This window comes from Syngnathus acus, chromosome 1, assembly GCF_901709675.1.
Source record: "Syngnathus acus chromosome 1, fSynAcu1.2, whole genome shotgun sequence".
Classification (NCBI taxonomy): domain Eukaryota; kingdom Metazoa; phylum Chordata; class Actinopteri; order Syngnathiformes; family Syngnathidae; genus Syngnathus; species Syngnathus acus.
In genome coordinates, this window is record NC_051087.1 from 13,355,679 (window position 1) to 13,377,462 (window position 21,784).

The 21,784-nt window shown below is 40.3% G+C and overlaps 2 protein-coding genes across 6 annotated transcripts; one reads left to right on the forward strand and one right to left on the reverse strand.

Moving 5' to 3' along the window:
- Nucleotides 1-421: 421 nt before the first annotated feature.
- On the reverse strand, nt 422-8,988 carry scrn2 (secernin 2). Of its 3 annotated transcripts, XM_037277413.1 has the most exons (9): nt 8,887-8,988; nt 8,766-8,797; nt 7,556-7,718; nt 6,565-6,746; nt 6,076-6,275; nt 5,364-5,579; nt 3,961-4,126; nt 1,476-1,656; nt 422-1,114 (listed from the first exon to the last, which is right to left on the reverse strand). In XM_037277413.1, the coding sequence occupies exons 1-9, from the start codon at nt 8,950-8,952 to the stop codon at nt 962-964; spliced, it is 1,359 nt and encodes a 452-aa protein (XP_037133308.1). In that variant the 5' UTR covers nt 8,953-8,988; the 3' UTR covers nt 422-961. The 3 variants fall into 3 exon arrangements, with proteins under 3 accessions (XP_037133308.1, XP_037133440.1, XP_037133399.1); XM_037277545.1 differs by lacking the exon at nt 8,766-8,797 and having other exon boundaries at nt 8,887-8,908; XM_037277504.1 differs by lacking the exons at nt 8,766-8,797; nt 8,887-8,988 and adding an exon at nt 8,368-8,523.
- A 5,225-nt stretch (nt 8,989-14,213) lies between these two features.
- LOC119137997 (transcription factor Sp6-like) lies at nt 14,214-20,760 on the forward strand. Of its 3 annotated transcripts, XM_037277768.1 has the most exons (3): nt 14,215-14,440; nt 14,541-14,576; nt 18,968-20,760. In XM_037277768.1, exon 3 carries the CDS (start codon nt 19,085-19,087, stop codon nt 19,991-19,993), a length of 909 nt encoding a protein of 302 aa, XP_037133663.1. In that variant the 5' UTR covers nt 14,215-14,440; nt 14,541-14,576; nt 18,968-19,084; the 3' UTR covers nt 19,994-20,760. The 3 variants fall into 3 exon arrangements, with proteins under 3 accessions (XP_037133578.1, XP_037133663.1, XP_037133753.1); XM_037277683.1 differs by lacking the exon at nt 14,541-14,576 and having other exon boundaries at nt 14,214-14,440; XM_037277858.1 differs by lacking the exons at nt 14,215-14,440; nt 14,541-14,576 and adding an exon at nt 15,995-16,233.
- The last annotated feature ends 1,024 nt before the right edge of the window (nt 20,761-21,784 follow it).

Here is a 21,784-nt window from a genome sequence, read left to right on the forward strand (position 1 = left end):
TTGTTGACCTCATCACTGACTCAGACAAAGAGAATTTACACAGGGCTGTGTGGAATGGTGCCAGTAAAATAGCCACCATACAAACATTGAAAAACTAAGAAGCTGGTGGTGGAAATTCACTGTGATTTTTATGGGTTCTTTGAAAGAAAATCACTTTGACTCTTTTCCTTCTGCTCTGTGCACAGATGTACGTCAGTTATATCAAGGTTCTTGAACACATACAATAGGTACATTTTCTGTGTTTTCCTTGCACGCGGCTGTTTTTCTGTATCCATTATTGCAGATGAAAGCCTGAAACAATACAAATTTCTCCATCATGAGACTAATAAAGGTTATCTTATTTGATCTTGTTTCCCCTTATTCACATTTATGGTATTTCTTTTACTTTGCACTTTGGTATCGAGACTCGAACTGAAACAGGTCTCGTTCTAAACAGTATTTATTTCACATTGTTCATGTAGCCATACTCTATACAATGCTGAAGTGCAAAACCACTGCGACATTATTGCACGTGCCATCTACACCATTATTAACATTACAGACACACTTTAAATATTTAATCTTAATTAATGATATAATGGTATCAAGCAATGTGTGTGGTGAGGCAGTGGCAAGTTGGAGAATAAACATTCCAAAAAGCCCACTGTGGCCTCTCCTGCCAGTCTCCATTTGCTGGGAATGAACAGTTGAGGCCACTGTAAGCTAAAACAGTTGATCATCATACATGACAGCTTCATGTATGTACATGCAGAGAATAAGCCACTGACACCACAAACAGTGTGACCTTTAACCTGACTGGCTGTTCCAACAGGATGGGGAAAAGTGTTGCTCCTAACTTAATGTTCACAGTTAATTGGTTAGATTGTCATTTCTATGCACTATAAGAAAGGTTGTTGAACCAGGCCAAGTTTTCAGACTGTGATAGATCATTTAGGATCAAAATCAATCGTCTTCCCACCTGTCATTGATAGAATTTGAGCTCCGTGTCCACACAATCAAAAAACAAGTTTCCTAGTTCATCGCCTGGTATCTCTCCACTCAACATGGCGGAAATTTCACTCAGACACTGCGACTCAAGGTCCCTCAGAATCTCATATATGGCCACGCCTTTGTCCTGCCAGGAATGAGAAAAAGGACATACAAACAAAGAGAAATAACTGGATGAATTTGATTTTTATAAGTCCTGCCAGTTGTGTATTTTTGGTTTCTTTTGTTGGCAGGATTCTGTAAATTGACAAAGTTTGTTCAATAAATATTTAAAATGTGTTCTCTGACTCATTACTGTGCACTATAACTCAATGCACTTACTGTGTCAAATTGTTAGTAGCGCTCATTGCAATCTCTGACAAAACACTGAGCAACTCAACATTCTGTAGACTATTATTGTTAATGTTTGATGTACATTTGAACAATGCATTTCATGTGTTAAGTAAACATGTGTTTTTTTTAAACTACTGAACAAGTAATTGACCTACCGGGTCAGTCTTCATGGTGTTAAGTGCCTCCTGGTGAGCCTTGTAAAGGTCATGTCTGCGGTCCACCTGTCCCTGAAAGCGCGGGTACTTCCTGACAGGATCATCAGGACCAAAGTATGGGGAGACCACACTGAGCACAGGTGTGTCATCCTTAGAGAAGATATAAGGTTTGAATATGGACCTGGAGGATGAGGAGCAAGAAATGACGAGATGGAGGAAGAAAAAAGAAAAACAAAAGTAATTGACGCAGAAGTACATTCAAAAGCTTTTCCAATGGGGCTTTTCCATTGTACCAGTTCCACACTGAAATGGCCTTGACTGGTTGCTTTTCCATTAGATTTTTGGGGGTCTTATGGTTACAATGGAACTGCTTTGCAGAACCTCCACCGAGGTGGTTCCAAAACGCAGGACAAGCGGGGCCACTGTCACTATTATCTGATTGGCCAACGAATGTTGCGTTTCTTAAGCAATGCGGCAAGGAACTCAGCTGCACACGCACATATAGTTTTTTTGTCCTAAATAAATTTGATAACTTCACTATATTTCATGTACAGTAAAAAATCTTTATAACCGAATTTTTCCACTTGTCGACTGAAAATAGCATCCCATGTACTCAGGGCTCAGGTAACACCCAATCAATAAAACATAATATTTGTAATCCGAAAATTGATCTTTCATCTGTGTGAAAACCTTTGTGCATTTGATGGGCTGTAATTTGCAACCACATCATGCAACAACACCATTGGCCGAAATTCACGAACTCATGAAATATTATGACAAAACCTCACAAGTTGCAAGTGTTCATTGTGGAGTGGTGACTTGCACAGTTCAGTTCATTCTTGCCCCAATTGATTGGTGCCTGTTGTAATGAAAAAGGAACGGCGGGCAAACCGGGCCAAATAAGGCCGGTCCGGAGGTATTCAATACTAAAGCCCATATCCGACTGAGGGGTGAACAATTGTGAGTGTTGTCATAATGTAATGTTACATTGTCTGCTTGGTTCGGCAGTGTTCGTTCAAGGTCGCAAATGTTAGCCAAACAATCGCCTGGTAATTTAAATATTTCCAAATTTCCTCATGACATGAAAACTCAATAAAACATTTGGCACCCATCTGGCGAATGTTTTGCTAACATTTGCGACCTTAAAAGAACACTGACAAGAGCAAAACATTTGTTGCCTTCGAAAACACCGCAATTGTTTGTGGCTCAGTGGGTTAGGGGATTGAAGACCACCGATGAAATGTATGCTATTATCCATCCATCCATCTTCTATTCCGCTTGTCCCCATGGGGGTCGCGGGCGTGCTGGAGCCTATCCCAGCAGTCATTGGGCAGTAGGCGGGGGACACCCTGAACCGGTTGTCAGCCGATCGCAGGGCACACAGAGACAAACAACCATCCGCACTCACACCTAGGGGCAATTTGGCGTGCTCAATTGGCCTACCAAGCATGTTTTTGGTACGTGGGAGGAAACCGGAGTGCCCCGAGAAAACCCACACGGGCACGGGGAGAACATGCAAACTCCACACAGGGAGAGTCGGAGGTGGAATCGAACCGGCACCCTCCTAACTGTGAGGCAGACTGTCAGGACTCGTCCCGGGTTGCTTTATTAAGTCTGTTACCATGGTTTCTGTTCGCGTCGCCCCTCCCCTCCTGTGTTACCTCACAATCATTGTAATCTCAGTCACCTGCCTCTTGTTACCCGTCTTGTATTTAAGTCCTGTCTGTGTGTCACTACCTGTCGGATCATTGATGTCTTGTTGTCTTGTTGTTGTTGTGTCAATGTCACTCTGTCTTTTTGTTTCACGTCTCTGTTCAGTTTCTGTTGTTGGTTTTGTTAGTGAGTCATGCCAGTTTACAGAGTCTGTTAGTTTGTGTTCGTCAATAAACCCTGGTCGAAGCTGCACTTGGTCGCCCAGTTCCATTCCGATTCGTGACACAGACGTGCTAACCAGCACACCACCGAGCCGCCCTCTACTATTATTGATCTGATTTAGCTTTCTTTTGATTTGGTACAATGAATGGGAACAAATTAGTTTGCCTTCATATTTTTTCCCCACCTTCATTATTACTGGGCAGCAAGCAAACTGTAAACGAGGAAACGTGATTTTTTTTGAAAAAAATGACAAATCTTTTCTATTATTTTCAAAAATCGTATAGTATATAAAATCATATTATAGTATGTAGAGTACTAATCAGCGAGCTGACGTTTCTCATAGTATTTCACAGATTTTGCTAACAAGGTAAACATTTTTGAAATACCAAAAGACTCAAGGCTTTAATATGAGCAGCCTTTAGTCCATTAGTACCGTATTCATTGTTAAAATCCTTGTTAACAGCCAAAGAGTTTTTTCCTTCAATTTTTGCAATTGCTTGCTTGTCAGAAAACTGCTCTGTCTTTCTGTCTGTCTGTCTGTTAAAGTCATTGTTTTCAGTATGTTTGGAATACATATTTGGGTAATTTGGGGGTTTAGGAATTTACAAACCGAGAGGGGTCTGGAGTAGCAGTGAAGAAATGGATGCAGGGCAGGTTGGTGTTTCTGGGCAATATCGACACCATACTGCCTGTGGTGCAAAAACCGCCAGAGTCCATGCAGATGCCACTGGGCTTGTCCCTTAGAATAGACATCATCACCTCTGCTGTCATGGAACCTAAACCATACAGGAAAATTACTGGAGAAGCCAATAGTATAAATTCTGTACATAGGATAAGTATTCAACTCAGTTATCCAAATAGCAAACTTTGTACCCCGTGAACATAAGCAAACCCATTCAAGTTCACGATCCCAGAAATGAATTTACACACTTAGTTATTGTCACTAACAATATTGCTCTTCCTAGCCACATATGATGAGCATAGTAAGACACACTGAGACAGAGGTACAGGCTGTAGATGCAAACATTAAAATCAAACAAAAAAGTAGACGTCAGCCTATTATATTCATTAGTTATAATTTTTCCCCCCTCTATGTGATTCTTGAAGTGCGTTTTCAGACTTGTATTTTAAAAGGGGATGCTGCATGATAGTTACTCATGCACCAAATGTAATACAGTGGAGCCTCGGTTTTCGAACGTCCCGGTTCTCGAACAAATCGGTATTCGAACAAAAAATTCGAGATTTTTTTGCTTCGTATGTCGGACGAAATTCGGTTGTCGAACCTCGCGAGATGAGCCGAGAGGACCCGCATGCCAACTGACTCCGTTCGTTATTACAATCTCGTTACTCTGAGGATTGCATCAACTCTAATCATGCCTCCAAAGGAAGCAAGTGGGAGCAGTAAAGCCATCCTAAAACACAAAGACGCTCTTAAAACAATGCGACAGTGAGCGCCCGGCGCGCTGCGGTTGCGCGATCGGACCAAATTAAGCTCCTTGCGCACTGAGGTCCACTTAAATTTTGGAAAGTACTTCAGGACATTAAAAATATTTTCTAAATTTCAGCGACGGCTCTGTCACAATAATGCGACCAGCGCGGTGCAGTTGCGCGGTCGGCGACGCGCTACGGTTGCGCGTTCGGCGGTGCGCTGCAGTTGCGCGATCGGAAAAAAAAATGCGCAAATGAAAAAATGCTTAAAAATGGCGGCTTTTTTTTTGTTTTGTTTTTTGCTTTGAACGGATTAATTTATTTCCAGTATTTGTAATGGGAAAACATGATTCGGAATACGAACAATTAACTTCTCGAGCAGCCTTCTGGAACGGATTGTGGTCGAAAACCGAGGCTCCACTGTATTTAAAAATCTATGCAATTAATAACAAAAAATAACAGAGTAAATTACAATCCAGCAACATCGTTTTATTATTTCTCTTTTTTTTTTTTTAAATACAAACAGGCTAACCAAAGCCAATTCAGAATTTTCTCGGTCGTACTTTAAAAGCCTATGACCCTTACCGTCCTGTTGCTGGAGCAGTTCTGCACCCCCCTTATAGCGCTTTTTGGCAAGCTCCATCCTGACAGGTTGCGTCTCCGGGCTGAACACTTGTGAAAAGTTAAACTCTCCTACACCATCCCACCAGCCCTGAGCCTGGGCCACACTCCGCAGCTCAGGATGCTCTGCAGAAATGTCGGTGCCGATGGTCAACTGGTTGGAGATGTTTGTCACACCCTCTGAGAAGAGAAATTGGCTTTTACACACGGGCTAAATGTGATTTTGTGGCTAGTCAGCAGGCATGTGGGCATAGTTTTTTTTTTTAACGTTTTTGTTTTTCTTTTAATTGTGTATGCTATTTTATGTTTATACGGCGACCTTGAGTGCCTTGAAAGGCGCCTTATAAATAAAATGTATTATTATTATTATTACTATTATTAGCAACAGTGTTGCCTCGCTTTATCAAGGTTCACCTTTCACCTTGCTGTTTGGCGGATGTTTTTGGGGGTGTCATCATATCATGACTTTATTCATTTTAACAGCAAATGGAGTGCACTTATATAGTGCTTTTATCCACACCATAATGTTAGAAGCGCTTTACAAAGTCTCACGTTCACCCATTCACATACCCGTTTGGAGTCACTCTGAATAACCAAACAACACTTTTGAACAACGAAACTCAGAACCTTATTCATGTGACGTTGAGGCGGAGGAAATCTCCATGAACTGTATCACCTGAGATCTTCTGTGCCGCCCACAGTCTTCCAGCTGTTTCCAGAATCCAGGCCTCATTACGGTCCACCAAAAGGAAAGTGTTATGGTAGCAAAAAGGTTCTGGATCCTCCCTGCATTGACCTCCTTGTCCGTGCTGCTCCAGGAGGCCAGTGATGACGGTGAGCGCCGCCCGTGCACTGTCACCACGCTCCAGGCCCAACCTGAGGGGAGCAGAAATAATGCTTTTCTTAGCATATTTGTCCTTAAATTAAAATCAATAATGAATAATCATTTTCAACAAAAGAACAGCAGGGAATTTTGAACATTTCTTCACGTGAGTCAATGTTGAACTAAATCTTCAGCTGTCTAGAGATGTAGGTGGCGGATTGACCATTGAGTAAATAAAAGGTGTTTCAAAACACAATTTATTTACAAATCATTTACGAAAAGACTGAAACCTTGAGTTGCTCCAGATGCTGCCGTCAGTGTGTTCAGTAGTAGCTAGCTCACCTCACAAGATCCATGCCCAGCAAAGCCTCTTCAGGAGCAACAGCCTCCCGAGTCCAGACTGCCTCATTCCCGATACAAACTCCCTGATCGTTGGCTCCCATTTCAGCTCCCCACATCCAAGCTGGTTTACTCAGAATGACAGCATGAGTCTGCTCCACTTGAGGGATCTGTATGTACGTACACTACAAATGAAAGAGAACAACAAAGTGGAAAGAGATAACTGAGAAGGAGATAAATGAGACTGATGACCCCTGGACTGTCGAGATGTTTCCCAACACATTTCTTCTGTGTCAATTCCCAAGCAATCTTGTTCATAACTCTATCTGGTTCCAATAATTTCATAACTCGTCAGTTTCTTTACCAATTGTGACACTGGTTGATTAGAAATATCAGACATGCATTTATGATATCAGACACCGAAGTAAGGTTGTAATAGCGGCTTTGCTAACATATTAAATACTGTATTAACGGAGGATCAAATGCTATTTTTACAACAAAAATAATAAACTTAACCTGATATTAAATATTCTTATGGTTTTCTTGCTATCACATTCTTGAACAGTGTACAATTAATTGAAACATAAACAAACGGTCTGAAAAAAATGTTCAAAAATTCAATTTGTTGTTTTAAAATGAAGGTCAAAGTTGAAATATAGGATCATTTTCTGACTCCAGGGAAATACAGCTGCTGGCATGGCTGTCATTCTTAAGTTTAATAAAATAAAACCCTAACTTAAACTGGTCATCAATTACGTATTACAATACATTGCTTTTTGCTATTTGCGGGCAAGCTGTCCCCAACCAATAGCAGAGGTCCACTGTACATTTTTACTGTGATACATGTTTTTCTCTAAGTTACCCTCAGTTGCTATGCAATAAATAGCCAGTACTAGGTACAGTATAATATGAACTGCTGTTTGTTGTTGTTGAGCACCTGATCCCCAAAATGTCTATGTACATCATTGAAAATAGGTGACTATAGTGATATTACCTCCAGTATGCTGCCGGGAGGGTGAGATGTTGGGAGATAATGTACTACCTCCTGCACCTCATCCCGGGGACGGTCAGAGTTCTTCCCAAAAATGACATGGTCATCAAGAGAGCCAGGCGGCAATGAAACAAAACAGTCACATGACATGGGATCTTCTGCCATCCTAAAACATAAAAGGAAATTCTTAGATTCTTATAAAAGAAAGAAAGAAATCCTCAAACGGTGCTCTCAAACACTGCAGATTCATGGCTGTCACTTCTGGAGCTATAGTAATACACGTTTTTTGTATTATGAAGTGTCATTTTCACAAGACAAATAATTAGACATTTTATTTGTAGTTAACAGAAGACAGAAATGCAGGCAAGTTTGACGGTTGCTATATCTTCAATCACCATTTCCTTCTGTGCTTACATACTGTACAAATTTCAAAGTACCACTAAGTATCACTACTTGTGGCAATATGGGCATGTGATGATATGTGATTTTAAGAATTGGTGTCTAAATAGTCTACTAATTTTAAAAATACTGTAATAACCATCCATTGCCTTAGTATACTGTATGCTTTATATTCTGATTGGCGTTGACATCCTAAAAAATCAGAACCTATTGATTCACCCCTCGTGTTCGTTTGTGCTCAGTGTAACAATAATGATGTGCCTGCATGTCTTTAAAAGTCTTTAAAAGGGTGTGCAGCAATGTTTTTAATCCTCTGACGAATGTGTGTGTGCGTGCGCGTGAGTTTACGTGGATGCGTGCAGCACTGCAAAGGTGCATTTATGTGCGGACGAGAAGAAAGAAAATCCACGCAAAACCTCTTGTTGAGTCCCCGAAGTGATAAACACCGACGACCTCTTCCACGCCAGCGACGGCTAAGGATTAGGGAGAGAGTTTTGTGCAGAGAGCACTTTATTGACTGTAATCTGCACAAATCCGCCCACCAACACAGCCGAAGAATCGCTCTGATTTCACGTTTACATCAACGTCGGCGTTTAATTCCGGAAATAAATTCAGCAAATGTGAGATGGTTGCAGGTTCCGTGTTTATTGAACAAGAAAAGGCCTGAATATAAATGTTCGATAAACGTAACGCGCATGTCGTGCAATGTCTAATGCCTTTTTTGGGAGGTGGGGGAGACTGCTACACTAGTGCTATTGTCAGAACTGTGTAAACTAGCGCAAGCACCACGATTGCTGCCAAATACTGAATTTACCTGTCGGAAATTGTGAACGCTGACAACACCGGCTGGGGACAGACAGGTTGGAGACACAAGAGTCACGTGACCAAGAAATCCTAAAGTGTGTACTTAAAGGACTCGTTTCTCCTGGCACTACCTTTATCTTGGTCTCCTGTCGCTCATGTGAGCTCGGGCTGCTAAACGCTGCTAAGGCTGTCAACATTGCTTCATTTTGTTTGCCCAAGTGCTCGACCCCGGAATGCCTACTACGGCAAGCCGTTTGAGTATTTCGTTGTGCTATGAGTGCGCAACGATCATCCATTGGGTCATTTCGGAATTGGGCGACGATAAGAACACTAACACTTTTGAAAAGCGACAATTGACTTATTTTTTGCCATTTTCTTTCTAGTAATTTTTTTAAAGAAAGAGGGCGGGGGGGCATTATATAATAATTATATAATAATATATAATAATAATACTAAATTGAATTTAATTCGTCCAACTCAGCCATCAACTGTTAGTGTAAACTTGATGAGATATTTTGATTGTCATGTTGTGGTGTTCATATACGGGGAACCTAAGGTTGAAGGGTGTGTGTTGACCGTGTGGTTTTATGTAGTGACGCTCGTCCATTGTGAGTCGTATTTTTTCCCTGCTCTCTAGCATGTTCAAGAAAGTTTATTGTCACATATCTCCTGCGTCTCCTTTTCTTCGGCACCACAATGTAATATATTAATGCTATTAGGTCGTACCTAGTTCCTGATATGCAGCATTGAAAAAAAAAATTCAAAATTATTGCTGAATAGATTCTTTACAGTTAAATAAAGAAATTTAAAATCCATTTAAATACTAATTGAACTTTATGTTGGAAATAAATGTTCATCTTGGACTTTTCACTCGAGGGTAGGGTACATTCTAGTTACGTTAGCTGATATGTCAACAGGTTAAGGGGGAAAAAAATATACTATTGTTACCATTACAATTTCTTTCTACAGTCTAGACAATTTATCATAATGTTGTCTTCTTCTTCCCTAATAAAATGATTTAAGTGACACTCCATTATGGCTGAAATCATTGTAGGTCTGCCCATAGTCACAGCATGATAATGTAATTTCTGCTAACTCATTTTCATGTACGTAGTTCCCAAAATATTACTTCATCTGAATTAAAAATAGTAGGGAATGTGCTACTAGTGAAGTACTCAAATAGACACTACCTGTCCAACGGCATTGCAACATTCTTTGTATGTCATTACAATTGTCAAAACCATAATGCTGTTGTGTTAATAACTGATACACATTGTAATTTACATGAGTAATGACACCCAAAAGGTGACTCAGTTTTTACCTGTTAGTCTTGTCAGTGGGTCAGTCATATTTATGATGGCAGGCACATACAGATCGTCATGCACAACACATTTTTTTTATATATATATTGTTGTATCTTGAGTTATTTTTATGCAGCGTGCAGTGAACAGGCTTATGGTGACTTTGTAATGCCGGAGGCACCAGAAATGAATTCTTGAGAGGTTTCGAGGAGACAACTTGTTACCTGAATGGCACTCATCCTCTTACACACCTCTGTTGGCCTTTCATCTCCTGGAGTGTGCTGACAGGCACTGCACATATTGTCTATCCTTATACACAAACAGCAAAAACACCATTGGAAATAGACACCCTCTTGAACCAAAGGCAAACACAAATGTGAGGTGACTCACACATATGTACAGTATTGCATAAACAAAAGCCAGAACACACTGAAAAAAAGCCATTGGAGCAATATTTATTTATTTATTGTGACTAAGAATCACTTCTCTTGTCGAAGTGAAACCAAATACAATTAGAGCAGTGGTTCTTAACCTAGGTTCGATCGAACCCTCGGGGTTCGGTGAGTCAGTCTCAGGGGTTCGGCAGAGCCTCCACCGCAGAGGTCCGAACACACTTTTATTGTGTAAATTCGTGATAATGCATATCTGAACTGGTCTCGCAAAGGCACACTGATTTGCAGGTACGTAATTTGTTGAGTTTATGCATTGTGCTGCTTTTGTTCTTTGAACAAGGTGATGATCATGCACGGCTTATTTTGTGCACCAGTAAAAAACATCTATGTCTTGATTTAAAAAAAAAATTTTTTTGAATGTTGCGCATATAAAACTGGTGGGGTTCAGTACCTCCAACAAGGTTAAGAACCACTGAATTAGAGATATAATAATACAGGCATTAACTACAACAAATTGGATAATGTGATTTACATTACAATACAATACACAAAATAAACTAAAAATATAACAAACCATATAATAAAACAAAATAATATTCTAAATCATCATCATAACAACTGCAATATTAATAGTCATAAATAACTGTACAAATTCTGCTTCACCAAACAAAATATACCATAGCTCCCTTCAACCAACTGTACCGCTACCGCTCCTCACAGCTGTACCATTGCAGACAGTAGCATCAACATTCACTGTCCAACAAAAAGAAAAAAAAAATGGGTCTGGTTGCAAAAATTCTGGCCATTAAGGTGCAAAACAACAAATGCCAACAATTCCCTCCAGTGAACGCTGTGGCCCAAAATACCGAATACCAAACAACTAGCACAACCACCCTAACATAAAAGTGAGTGGAGCTCTCATAACAGGCAGCCATTATTGAAGTCCTGAAAAAAATATTCTTGATCATGAGACCAAAGACATGAATGGAGTCAATATTTCTCTGGAAAATAATTCTATATCATCTAAAGTGGCAAGAAAATGGATACAGAATACAGTACACATACAAAAACAATTGGGGAAATTATGAACAATAGAGTCTCTGTGCTTGGGACTCCTTGTCTGGTTCCAAATGTAATTCAAATTTAATGTATAGGGCCTATGTATTTTAAGATGTCTAGCTCTCTCTCTCTCTCTCTCTCTCTCTCTCTCTCTCTCTCTCTCTCTCTCTCTCTCTCTCTCTCTAGATATACAGACAGACAGACAGATAGATAGATAGATAGATAGATAGATAGATAGATAGATAGATAGATAGATAGATAGATAGATAGATAGATAGATAGATAGATAGATAGATAGATAGATAGATAGATAGATTGATTGATTGATTGATTGATTGATTGATTGATTGATTGATATGTTTAACAGTTGAGCAGTATATGCAAAATAGGAGGTCTGATTCTGCTTCTGTTGTGAATTATTTTGCAAAGTTTTTTGTAAATACAGTACAGAGCTTTATTCAGAAATGAATTGTTTCAAAAGTCCAAAATCCTGAAATCCTTTTGTGTTGAAGAGGACTGAGTTTTGCATTCTCTTGCAACTCTTACATTGATTTATTTGAATGTACTTAACACAGGTTTCAATGTCACCCCTTCATCTACTTTAAAAAAAACAACAACAATTTAGTCACCACCGGTAATTCCTTACCTGTCACAGCATGTTGGTGGAGTGTCTTCAAAACAACTAGCAAACACAGACACATTGGGAAATAACTTCATTACTGCTCATTTTTGAAAAGGCAAAACCTAACATGAAGGCAACAAGTTAAAAAAACACAACATGATTTGCAGCCAAATTAATTTTCTATGTATTTTGACTATGAAATAAAAAAGACCTAGTAAGTCATTGGTATATAGACTATATATTTAATCAACAATTAAAAGGCCTTATTGCCATTTGTTCAATGCAATTTATGAGTTTTGCTGTGTCATTGTTCTCCCAATGAAACAGAGGCCAAATGTTTCATAGCTTGTTGACACTTTGTCCTTGACACTATTTTTGCACACACACTTCCTGTTACTTCAGCATGACTTTGTGGTCTGTAACGTACACAAAAAGGCCTGTGGTTCCCAAAATAATCTTTACCTTCTTCTTGTGGTGTACGTGAATAACTACAGTAGTTAATAGGTTTTATATTTATGTCACTGAGGTATAAGTGATTACTCTTGCAATTTGTCATCTAAAGGTGAACATTACTTCCATGAGACAAAACAATGAATTTCCAAACTGTGTGTAATAACCTTCCTTCTGTGTCCATATGTTTCTACTATTTGAAGTTTGTATGAACATTTTATGCGCTGACCATTGTTGTTGTCATATCCCATGGGAACCTTGTCATCGTTTCCTTTTGACTGACCAGACTTTCGAGCAAAGCCTTACTTTCTCTCCATAGGCAAGGAAAATGTGAAAAGTAAACAGTAAACACTGAAGTAACTAATTTTCTTATCCTTGTTGATGATTCAAAATATCACAGGTAATTTCTGGCCCAGAACGTTAAGATACCTTTTCCTCCTCAAATAGGTACTCACTCACTCACTCATCACACTGCCCCCCTCTTCTCCTGCCTCCTCTTTCAACTTCAAACCCAGTCATTTTTGCAAGCTGCGCTTTGATTGTGGCTAACACCTGTATTTTGCAAAGTTAGACTTCCTCGCTAGCACCCGCCTCCCATCTTTGATTGTTGAACAGCAGTGGCGCCGTCATTACTGTCTGTGCGACTGATGCCGCCCATCTTCTCCTCCCATTTTCCACCTTTGCCTTTTAACCACAAATTTAATTGCTGATCCTAATTGCTCTATTCTAAATTTCAAAATCACTTTTATGCTGTGGGTGGTTGTAAAATGCGGTGAGAGTTGAAAGTCAACACATAAAAACGGTTCCGATTGCAGGAATAGCTTAACGGTTTGATGCACGACTTTTATGCTAGCCAAATGGACATTGAAACGCTGCAATTTTCTCATTTTACCAATAATCCCCCGGGAAGACACACCATTATGCTATGCTTTATTAGAGATCATCCCCTACCATCATGCATGCTTTAGATCACAGGTGTCAAACTCAAGGCCCGGGGGCCAGATACGGCCCGCCACATCCTTTTATGTGGCCCGCGAAGACAAATTGTGCATCAAATTCGTGTCATTACTAGAATTGGAAAATGTCTTCACCTTTAATAATATCTTTTTTTTTTTATATTTGACCAGTTTTTACTCATCTGATTTGAAAACAAGTTATTTGTCAGTTTGTTTTGTAGCTTCTACTGTATATAATATGAGGTGCTCATACATTTATTTGGGTTGACAGTCATAATGGCCCTCCGAAAGAAGCTATGACTACAATGCGGCCCGCCAAAAAAATTAGTTTGACACCCCTGCTTTAGATGAACATCTTCTGAGCTTCTCACCAGCTGTTTTGGTTCCTTAACACTCAGCTTCTTTTTTAGGCCCTTTGTTTCAGTGGCGGTGCCACCTGGATACTGAAATGATGATATATTTCGTGTGTGCGTGTGCGCGTGTGTGCGTGTGTGTGTGCGTGCGTGTGGGTGTGCGTGCGTGCGTTTGCAGGCTGGAGCCTATGTGTTTGATGAGGGGTTTTTTTCATGAATAAATAAAACCTGCTTAACGAGACAAGAGATGCAAGTACTACATAAATGGAACGAGGAATTAGAGACGTTTTGTGGAGGTGAGGACGCAGCAGGAGAGGGCGGGGCCTCAAGACACGCGCTGCAGTAAAGTTTGTCACACGATTGAGCGCAACAAAAAAGCTCTATCAGCTCGCGTGGAACATGTGCACATGACATGTGATGAGGATATTTCTCTTCTGTGGACTTTTTCCGACCCAGTGGAAGAAGCAGAGTTGAATTGAGCCAAACTTCCTTCAGCCAATGTGAACTAATATTTCCCCCTCAACGGCAAGGCGAGTTTTCATAGTCAAACAGGTAAATGCTTAAATTGTGACCATATCTTGACTACGAGTGTTTAAGATTAATTGATTGATTGAGGATGACACGTCTATCTATCTATTGACAATCTGAAAAGTTGCCGTCAACCCCAGAGAAGAGAGTGACAATTCAGGTAAGAGGGTTTTTTTTTTACTTAAAAAGAATTTACCGCGGAAGCCTATAATCTACTGTAATTGCAAATCTAATTTTGGTCGTATATGATTTAATAATACGTAATCCCAATTTGCAGTAGTATCATAAATCCATGGTTTCCTGGGTGCAGCAGAAATGAATTAATGGGGTGCATGCCAAAATATGTTTGTGGTTAATTTTAATTACTTGTATGGTAACAAGATAATTTGGATGAGTTAGTTTGAATTATAATTAATTTAAAACTATGAATAAGAAGCAACACTGCATTAACAACAAACATTTTTGGACATAAAGTACACTGCCTAAAAGTAGATTAGACATTAAAGAGACCTGGATCCATCTGTCCATCAATCATTTTTGATGTTCCATCTATCTTATAAAAGACAAAAATATTCAAGCCCAGCCTGCCAAAAATATTAGTTTAAAAACCCCACAACACGCGAGAACAAATATTACTTGTAATGCTTAATGGGTAAAATGTTAAATGTTGTACAAGAGGAATCAAGCCTGACCGGCTTTCTTAAAAAAAAAAAAAAAAAAGTTGCAATACTGGATATGTGCCATATGACAAACTGGTGACAACCCATAAATCAACTGTGAAATACATTTCTAGCGATATCACCCACAGATGTACTCTCATGAGAGCTCTGTGACTGTCTGTCACTAAATCAGTGTAAAACTGTCGTGTCCAAACAAATGTTTCCTGACGTTTTATGAACCGACGCACCCATTTTACATTAAAAAAATCTCACAGCGTTTTACGTGTCAAAGTAAAATGTTACAAAAAAAGTATACATACTGAAATAATGAAGTTGTTGTCTCAATTTCCTCAGAAATTGACTTACTCAAAAGGAAGTCAGGGCCTACTGAAGTGAACACAAAGGGGATATACTTGACAGAAGCCATGCGTAATTCTTTTGTGTAGAGGACAACAGGATACACAGGTTTATTGTACTTTCTGCCATTCAATGGAAGAGCATTTCAACGTCCTGTCTGTCACTATGCATTGTTAGTTGATGGATAAACAAAGATACAGTGGAGCCCCACTAATTGTGAACAAATAATATTGAAAATCTACTTTAAATTGACGGCCATTATAAATGATAACTTTTTTTAACACAAAAAATTATTGAGAAGCGAGAATAAACCTGCAACAAGCCTTTTCCATGAAAAATGGGGGGTTCTGCCCCTGATGCAAAATATAGACTTAGAATAAATATTATTAATAAAATATTATTAATAAAGTTTTAGCCAACTAAATATGATAATTTCCCACAGCACGTCTGATGATATCCCACGGCATAATCACTGGTCTTTTCTTTATCCATCCATCCATCCATCCATCCATCCATCCCTCCCTCCCTTCCTCTGGTCACTGAACCGCTTCTCCTCACGTTTGTGGGCACGCAAGAGCCTATGCCAGCTGACTTCGGGCCACCCTGAACTGGTCGCCATCCAATCGCAGAGTACACATACAAAAACAACCATTTGCACTCTCATTCACATCTACGAACATTTTGGAGTGCTCAATCGGCCAACCATGCATCTTTGGAATGTGGGACAAAACTCCTCACAGGGACAGGGAGAACATGTCAACCACTCAGGAAAGCTGGAATCGACCCCTGCACCTCTGAACTGTGAGACAGACATATTTATTTATGTATGTATGTATGTATGTATGTATGTATGTATGTATGTATGTATGTATGTGTGTGGGTGTGTGTGTGTGTGTGTGTGTGTATTTGTGTTTGTTTGTTTGTTTGTTTGTTTGTTTGTTTGTTTGTTTGTTCATGCATGTATGTATGTTTGTATGTATTCATTCATCCATCCATCCATCCATCCATTTATTTATTTATTTATTTATTTATTTATTTATTTGCTGGAACCAAAACTTCTCCAGGGAAAGAAGTATTCGGGATGAAAAGAATTACAACAACAAATAAAACAAAAAAAATCAAGCAATCAGACACCCTCAAAAATGTACACAGGGTGAATTTTTCGACAACCACTTGTAGCGCTCGTCTTTGAGCACATCCATTGTCAGGGCTTAAAAGGCCGAACGGGGGTAGAAGTTTTAAAGGTTTTTGATATTCATTTCAGGTTGTCACTGCAGCATCCTGAAATGCAGACAGACCCAGTGCAGGGGATGTTTTAGGGACATCCAAAAAATCCGCTGAGCAGAGCGAATGTTGTAAGCAGATGTTGGGATATGCAGCAACTGAGACAGGTCGGGTTAAGATAGACCAAGGAGGGTTTTATGCGTTAACAAGACCCTGTGAGTTTTTCGACACGCACAAAACTAGCTGTCCTGAATCATACAGGAACAGCGTCCTCATCTGTGAATATCAACCTTTCAGTCAAATGTAGTAAACATTCTGTAAGTTGCACCGTATTTATTTTCTATGTTCCTATCATGCCTAAAAGCTTTAGTTTTGAGCCAAACATGTTTGAAGCTCAGAGCGGTAATTTCAAAGTCACTATCCTTGCCACGAGTCCTGGTCAGTTCCACTTTGACATCTTTTGATTTAAGCTGATATGTACACAATAAACCACATTTACTACGAGAATTAACTACTACTTAAGTTTTAATGATATCATGTAATTAGTCTGAAGACACTGCTGATCAACACGAACTATTTCCCCTCTCTGCAAAGTTTTATCCCTCCTGCCAATCGGCGACTTGTAAAGCGGGGGCAATGCTGGGTCTTGGCCAGGCAGGTTTTATGACCACAGCTCTGTCATTGCCTAGCACCATCATTTTCTTCCCAAGCCAGACCTCCAATCGCCCCAGCCCATCAACCCCACCCCTTCTCCCCTTCGCCCTCTGCCAGCTGTTTCTCGCAGTATTCTTTTGGCAAATGGAAGAGTAGGATGCTTCATGTATTTATTCTCAGTGTCGGTGGAGATCGGGCGACTATTCCGACACGCTGGAGTCACATTCCCCCAAAATTACAGAGCAGTAGCTGTGGCTCCAGGCCGACATGAAATAAATCTGTTTGACCCTAGGCACCGCACCTTTCATTAGGGAATTCCTAACTAATTGGTTTACAATTTCATTGCATGTCGGATCCATGTATTAAAGACTGGACCTTCAAGAAAGAAGACTACATTCATGTTGACTCACCAAATGAAGATTGACTGAGAAAATATGTCTCTGTCAGTCAGCCTGACGCCAACTGTATGTAAAGCAAATTTGAAGTAGTAGTCTTAACGAGCTTTCTCTTGGAGTCTGTCCTGTTTGCTTTGTCAGATATGATATCATTCCAAGGGATCTTCAGACCTAGATACTTAGCTTCTAAAGCTTCAGACTTTTTTACTGTTTCCTGCTGTAAAAGTAATTGTAGATCTTCGAGGATGGGGGGTGTGGTGGAAGTCAACAAGATTGTTTGGAGCAAGGAATTTATTGTTTGGAGCCATGCGCAAGTCGCGCCAGCTTTCGACTTGTTGTCGGTTTCTACAGACATGTTGCATTTTAACAAGCTTTGTGTCACCTTTCAAAAGAGCCCCTCCTTCTGCAGCTGACTGGCATATTTGAAGGTGTAAAGAGTTGTTCAGAGCTGGAATGCTGCTAGAGTCAGGGTTCCGCTAGCATTTCTAAGTGTTTGCTCCTTATTGTGGAGGCACCTGAAGATTGTTCTTGATATTGTTTGTCTCTGTTTGTCATCAGACTGCAACTGGTGCCTCCGGTGTGTTTAAGCTGAAATGTTTTACAGGGTTTCTTTTGTATGTTGCCTGAAGCCGTGTGATGCGTGAAGGGTTATAAATCAAGTGTGATTCATCAAAACAGGTTCTGCTGTCTGCCAAGTTTCATTTCATCTCAACACACCACAGAGACGTACAAATAGATTTTGGCCCGCAGCCATAACTTCTTCCTTTACCAAACTGCTCCCCTGTCAACACCCCTCCCTACCACTGTTCCCTCCTCCAACCTTACCAACATTTATCTCCCCCTCCACTACCTTTACACAAGACCAATGATGTTGTTTTGTTTGAGCTTTTCTTTGACTGTCCTCCATGGGAAGTACCTGGCAGCGGATACATGTGGCAGGCCTGTGCCTGGACATGTCTGTCTCCCCCTCTCTTCTGTCTGCACGGCCACGTAATGTGAGAATTGTAGTATCCACGGCAATGACGGAGGTGTATGTGAAGATTGTTGTTTAAATGTTGCATTAAAGAGGATTCTGGCCTCAATGCTTTCATATCTGAAGTGTAGAAATGTCAGCACCACAAAGGCGTATACATAGTCTGGGAAGGGGGGGGGGGGGGGGTGACCTCATCGCTCATGGTTTTGTGAAGTCACTGATGGAATGCCTGTAACAAATAAAGAGCTAATGTATATGAATTAATCATTTGCCCTCTTTCTGTCTGCAGATTTTGTAGTGCGTCGCCACCCTGCCATGTGGTAATCATCTGTACAACACAACAAGATACTTGAACAACAGCTTGTGTCGCTGATCTCATCTACACTAGTGCACCTGCAAAGCTCACATGGCCCACCCTTATGAACCCTGGCTTCGGACAGCACCATCTAGTGGTAGCACAGACGACATGCCCATCCCTTCCTGGTGGGACTTCCAGAGGGATATTCAGTCTGGGAACTGGATTGACCTCCACACAGGGCAAAGTGCTGACTTACCGTCTGTGAGTCCAGGCTGCAACATGGGTCTGCAGTCCTCTTTAGGCTCCTACAGTTCCGACCCGCAAATGTGCTCCCTACCTCTGAGTCAACATCTACCAGCTTCACACTCACCTCACCTCTTCCCTCCCGATGGCTTCAAGATGGAACCACTGGCACCTGATATCTTGCAACAAGAACCTTATGCACTGGAAGAGCCACGGGTGAATGTGGTTTTGGCCCGGCCAAAGTCCCAGAGACGTTCTTCTTCCAGAGGTACCGGCCAGGCAGCGTGTCGGTGTCCTAACTGTGTACACGCTGAGCAGATGGGCCACAGCACGGATGACAGCAGGAGGAAGCACATGCACAACTGTCACATCCCTGGCTGTGGTAAGGCCTACGCGAAGACCTCTCATCTGAAGGCCCACCTAAGGTGGCACAGCGGGGACCGGCCCTTCGTCTGTAACTGGCTCTTTTGCGGCAAGCGTTTTACACGTTCTGATGAACTGCAGCGACATTTACAGACGCACACCGGTACGAAGAAATTCAGCTGTGCGTTATGCCCTCGGGTGTTTATGCGCAGCGATCATCTGGCCAAGCACATGCGCACGCATGAGTCCCCAGCGGGGCATGGAGAAGAGAGTGTGAATGGAGAGGGCAAGGGCTTTGATTCCCCCACACCTCCACAGTCATCGTCAAACATGTCTGCACCTGACACCATCGAGCCTCCACTCAAGCTGAAATGCGAGACAGACCCCTCCATCTCCAGTGTAACTGGCTAGTCTGGTCCGGCTAATTTCATTACTTTCTGAATCAAGTTTGATCTAAAAGGAGACACCATCCATTGCACTTTCAGTTCTATAATTGAGCTGCATGAGTTTGACGCAGACTAAGACTTAGAAGACTAAACAGATGGATCAGAACGTGTTCTTCTGTGGTTCAGTAAATTATTGATATTAATGGGACTATCAACTCAGTGATTTACGACTACACTAAAAACAATGGTGGATTGAATGTACTCAATTTTATCTTGTCGAGTGGTTGCACATAATTTTGGTAAACAGGCGCAGGTCTACTTCCGGGTGCAGGCCATCGAACGCGAGTTTGGTGTATTTGATTGACGGTATTGTGTATTGGGGTGATGCTTTTCCTTGCCGCATTGTCGGGCACGGTGGACTCGGATATGAGCTTCGACCGCCCAGAATGAAAACAGGGCCCTATATGTTTATGTTGATTCAAATACATTTTAAAAGTAGATTAGGACTACTGCTCTACTTAAAAAATGTTTTATCCAGATGCTTTTATTTTGTGCAACCACTTGATGAAATAAAATTGAGTAAATTCAGTACATCATTCTTTTTCAGTGTCCATATTTATGGGAACAGTGTCAACATGATAGAAAACCAAGACTACATTCTACAAGAAAAGTTTTAAAAACTATAACTTCTTTTTTGTTTGTTTATGGAGAATAGGGTTAGAGAATAACTCCCCCTGTCTGGATTTAAACAAAAAATAAATGGGTTCTTCCCTATGCACATATTCTATGGAATGTTTTGGTTGCGCTTTTTTTCATAATCCTGCTGCCTAACAAATGAAAAATACTTACTTCTCCTTGGCAGAGGCAAAGAAATACTGTGTTAGAATTGCTGAAGTTACCCACTCTGTTGATACCAGAGTGTGTTGCAAATTTAAATTCTGCTAGGACACTTTTTACCTGTAGATCCAACAACAAGGGGTGCATCAGTTGGAGTTGCTTTGGTAAATATATTTTATTAGTAAGTTACATTGATGGAATATTTTTTTTATAAAGAAAATTAAGCAAATCGACCCATCGCCTGTCTAACAAATAAATCCCACAAGTGATGCCAACTATGAACATACATCACATCACAGCAGTTATTATGATGTATGATTCTGTACAAACATGTTTGACAACAATTATGTCAACAACTCAACAGCAACCTGATCAACAATGAGTACATAATGGTCATATAACGTAGCACACAGCATTCTTTTTCTGGGCTGAGCACTCTTTCTATTCTAAAGAAAACACTGTAGAAGGAAGGGGTGACGTTTTTTTTTTCCAGGTGAGGAACTTCAACACAACACGTGTTGGAAATATGAATCTCATGAGTCTCATCGGCTGGATTTTACAATGCTATTTCCATATTTAAAGATTAATTTGAATCAAGAATAATTTGTACAAGATTAATTTCAATCACTGCAAATTTTAAAACTAAAAGAATTAACAGAAGGTATAACAAAGAATTAATGTTGACCTAAGATAATAATGACTAGTGTAACTAGTAAATTTACAATATTGCAGTCTTAGAAGATAAGAAATTTAACAGTGGTTGTTTTATTGTTGTGTACGTGTTGTGTACTACTGAGTATTAATATTTTGAATTGTAATAGTCTATGGCGTTTTTCTTTATGTTGATTTGAACAGTAGCACAAGATAGATACATTTGAAAAAAGGGTTAGTTGTTTGTCATTTGTCATGTTACGTTCTAGCTACTGTAATAAAAATGCTGAGGATGCGATGTATACTGTCTATACTATTATTGCCCTCT

Excerpts from the sequence above, each read along its gene's own strand:
- scrn2 (XM_037277413.1), bottom strand. The coding sequence starts at position 8,952 with ATGTTGACAGCCTTAGCAGCGTTTAGCAGCCCGAGCTCACATGAGCGA. Across the intron at positions 4,127-5,363 it reads ACTGCTCCAGCAACAGGACG|GTTCCATGACAGCAGAGGTG; the intron begins GTAAGGGTCATA and ends TGTATGGTTTAG. Across the intron at positions 1,115-1,475 it reads ACACCATGAAGACTGACCCG|GACAAAGGCGTGGCCATATA; the intron begins GTAGGTCAATTA and ends CATTCCTGGCAG.
- LOC119137997 (XM_037277683.1), top strand. The coding sequence starts at position 19,085 with ATGGCCCACCCTTATGAACCCTGGCTTCGGACAGCACCATCTAGTGGT.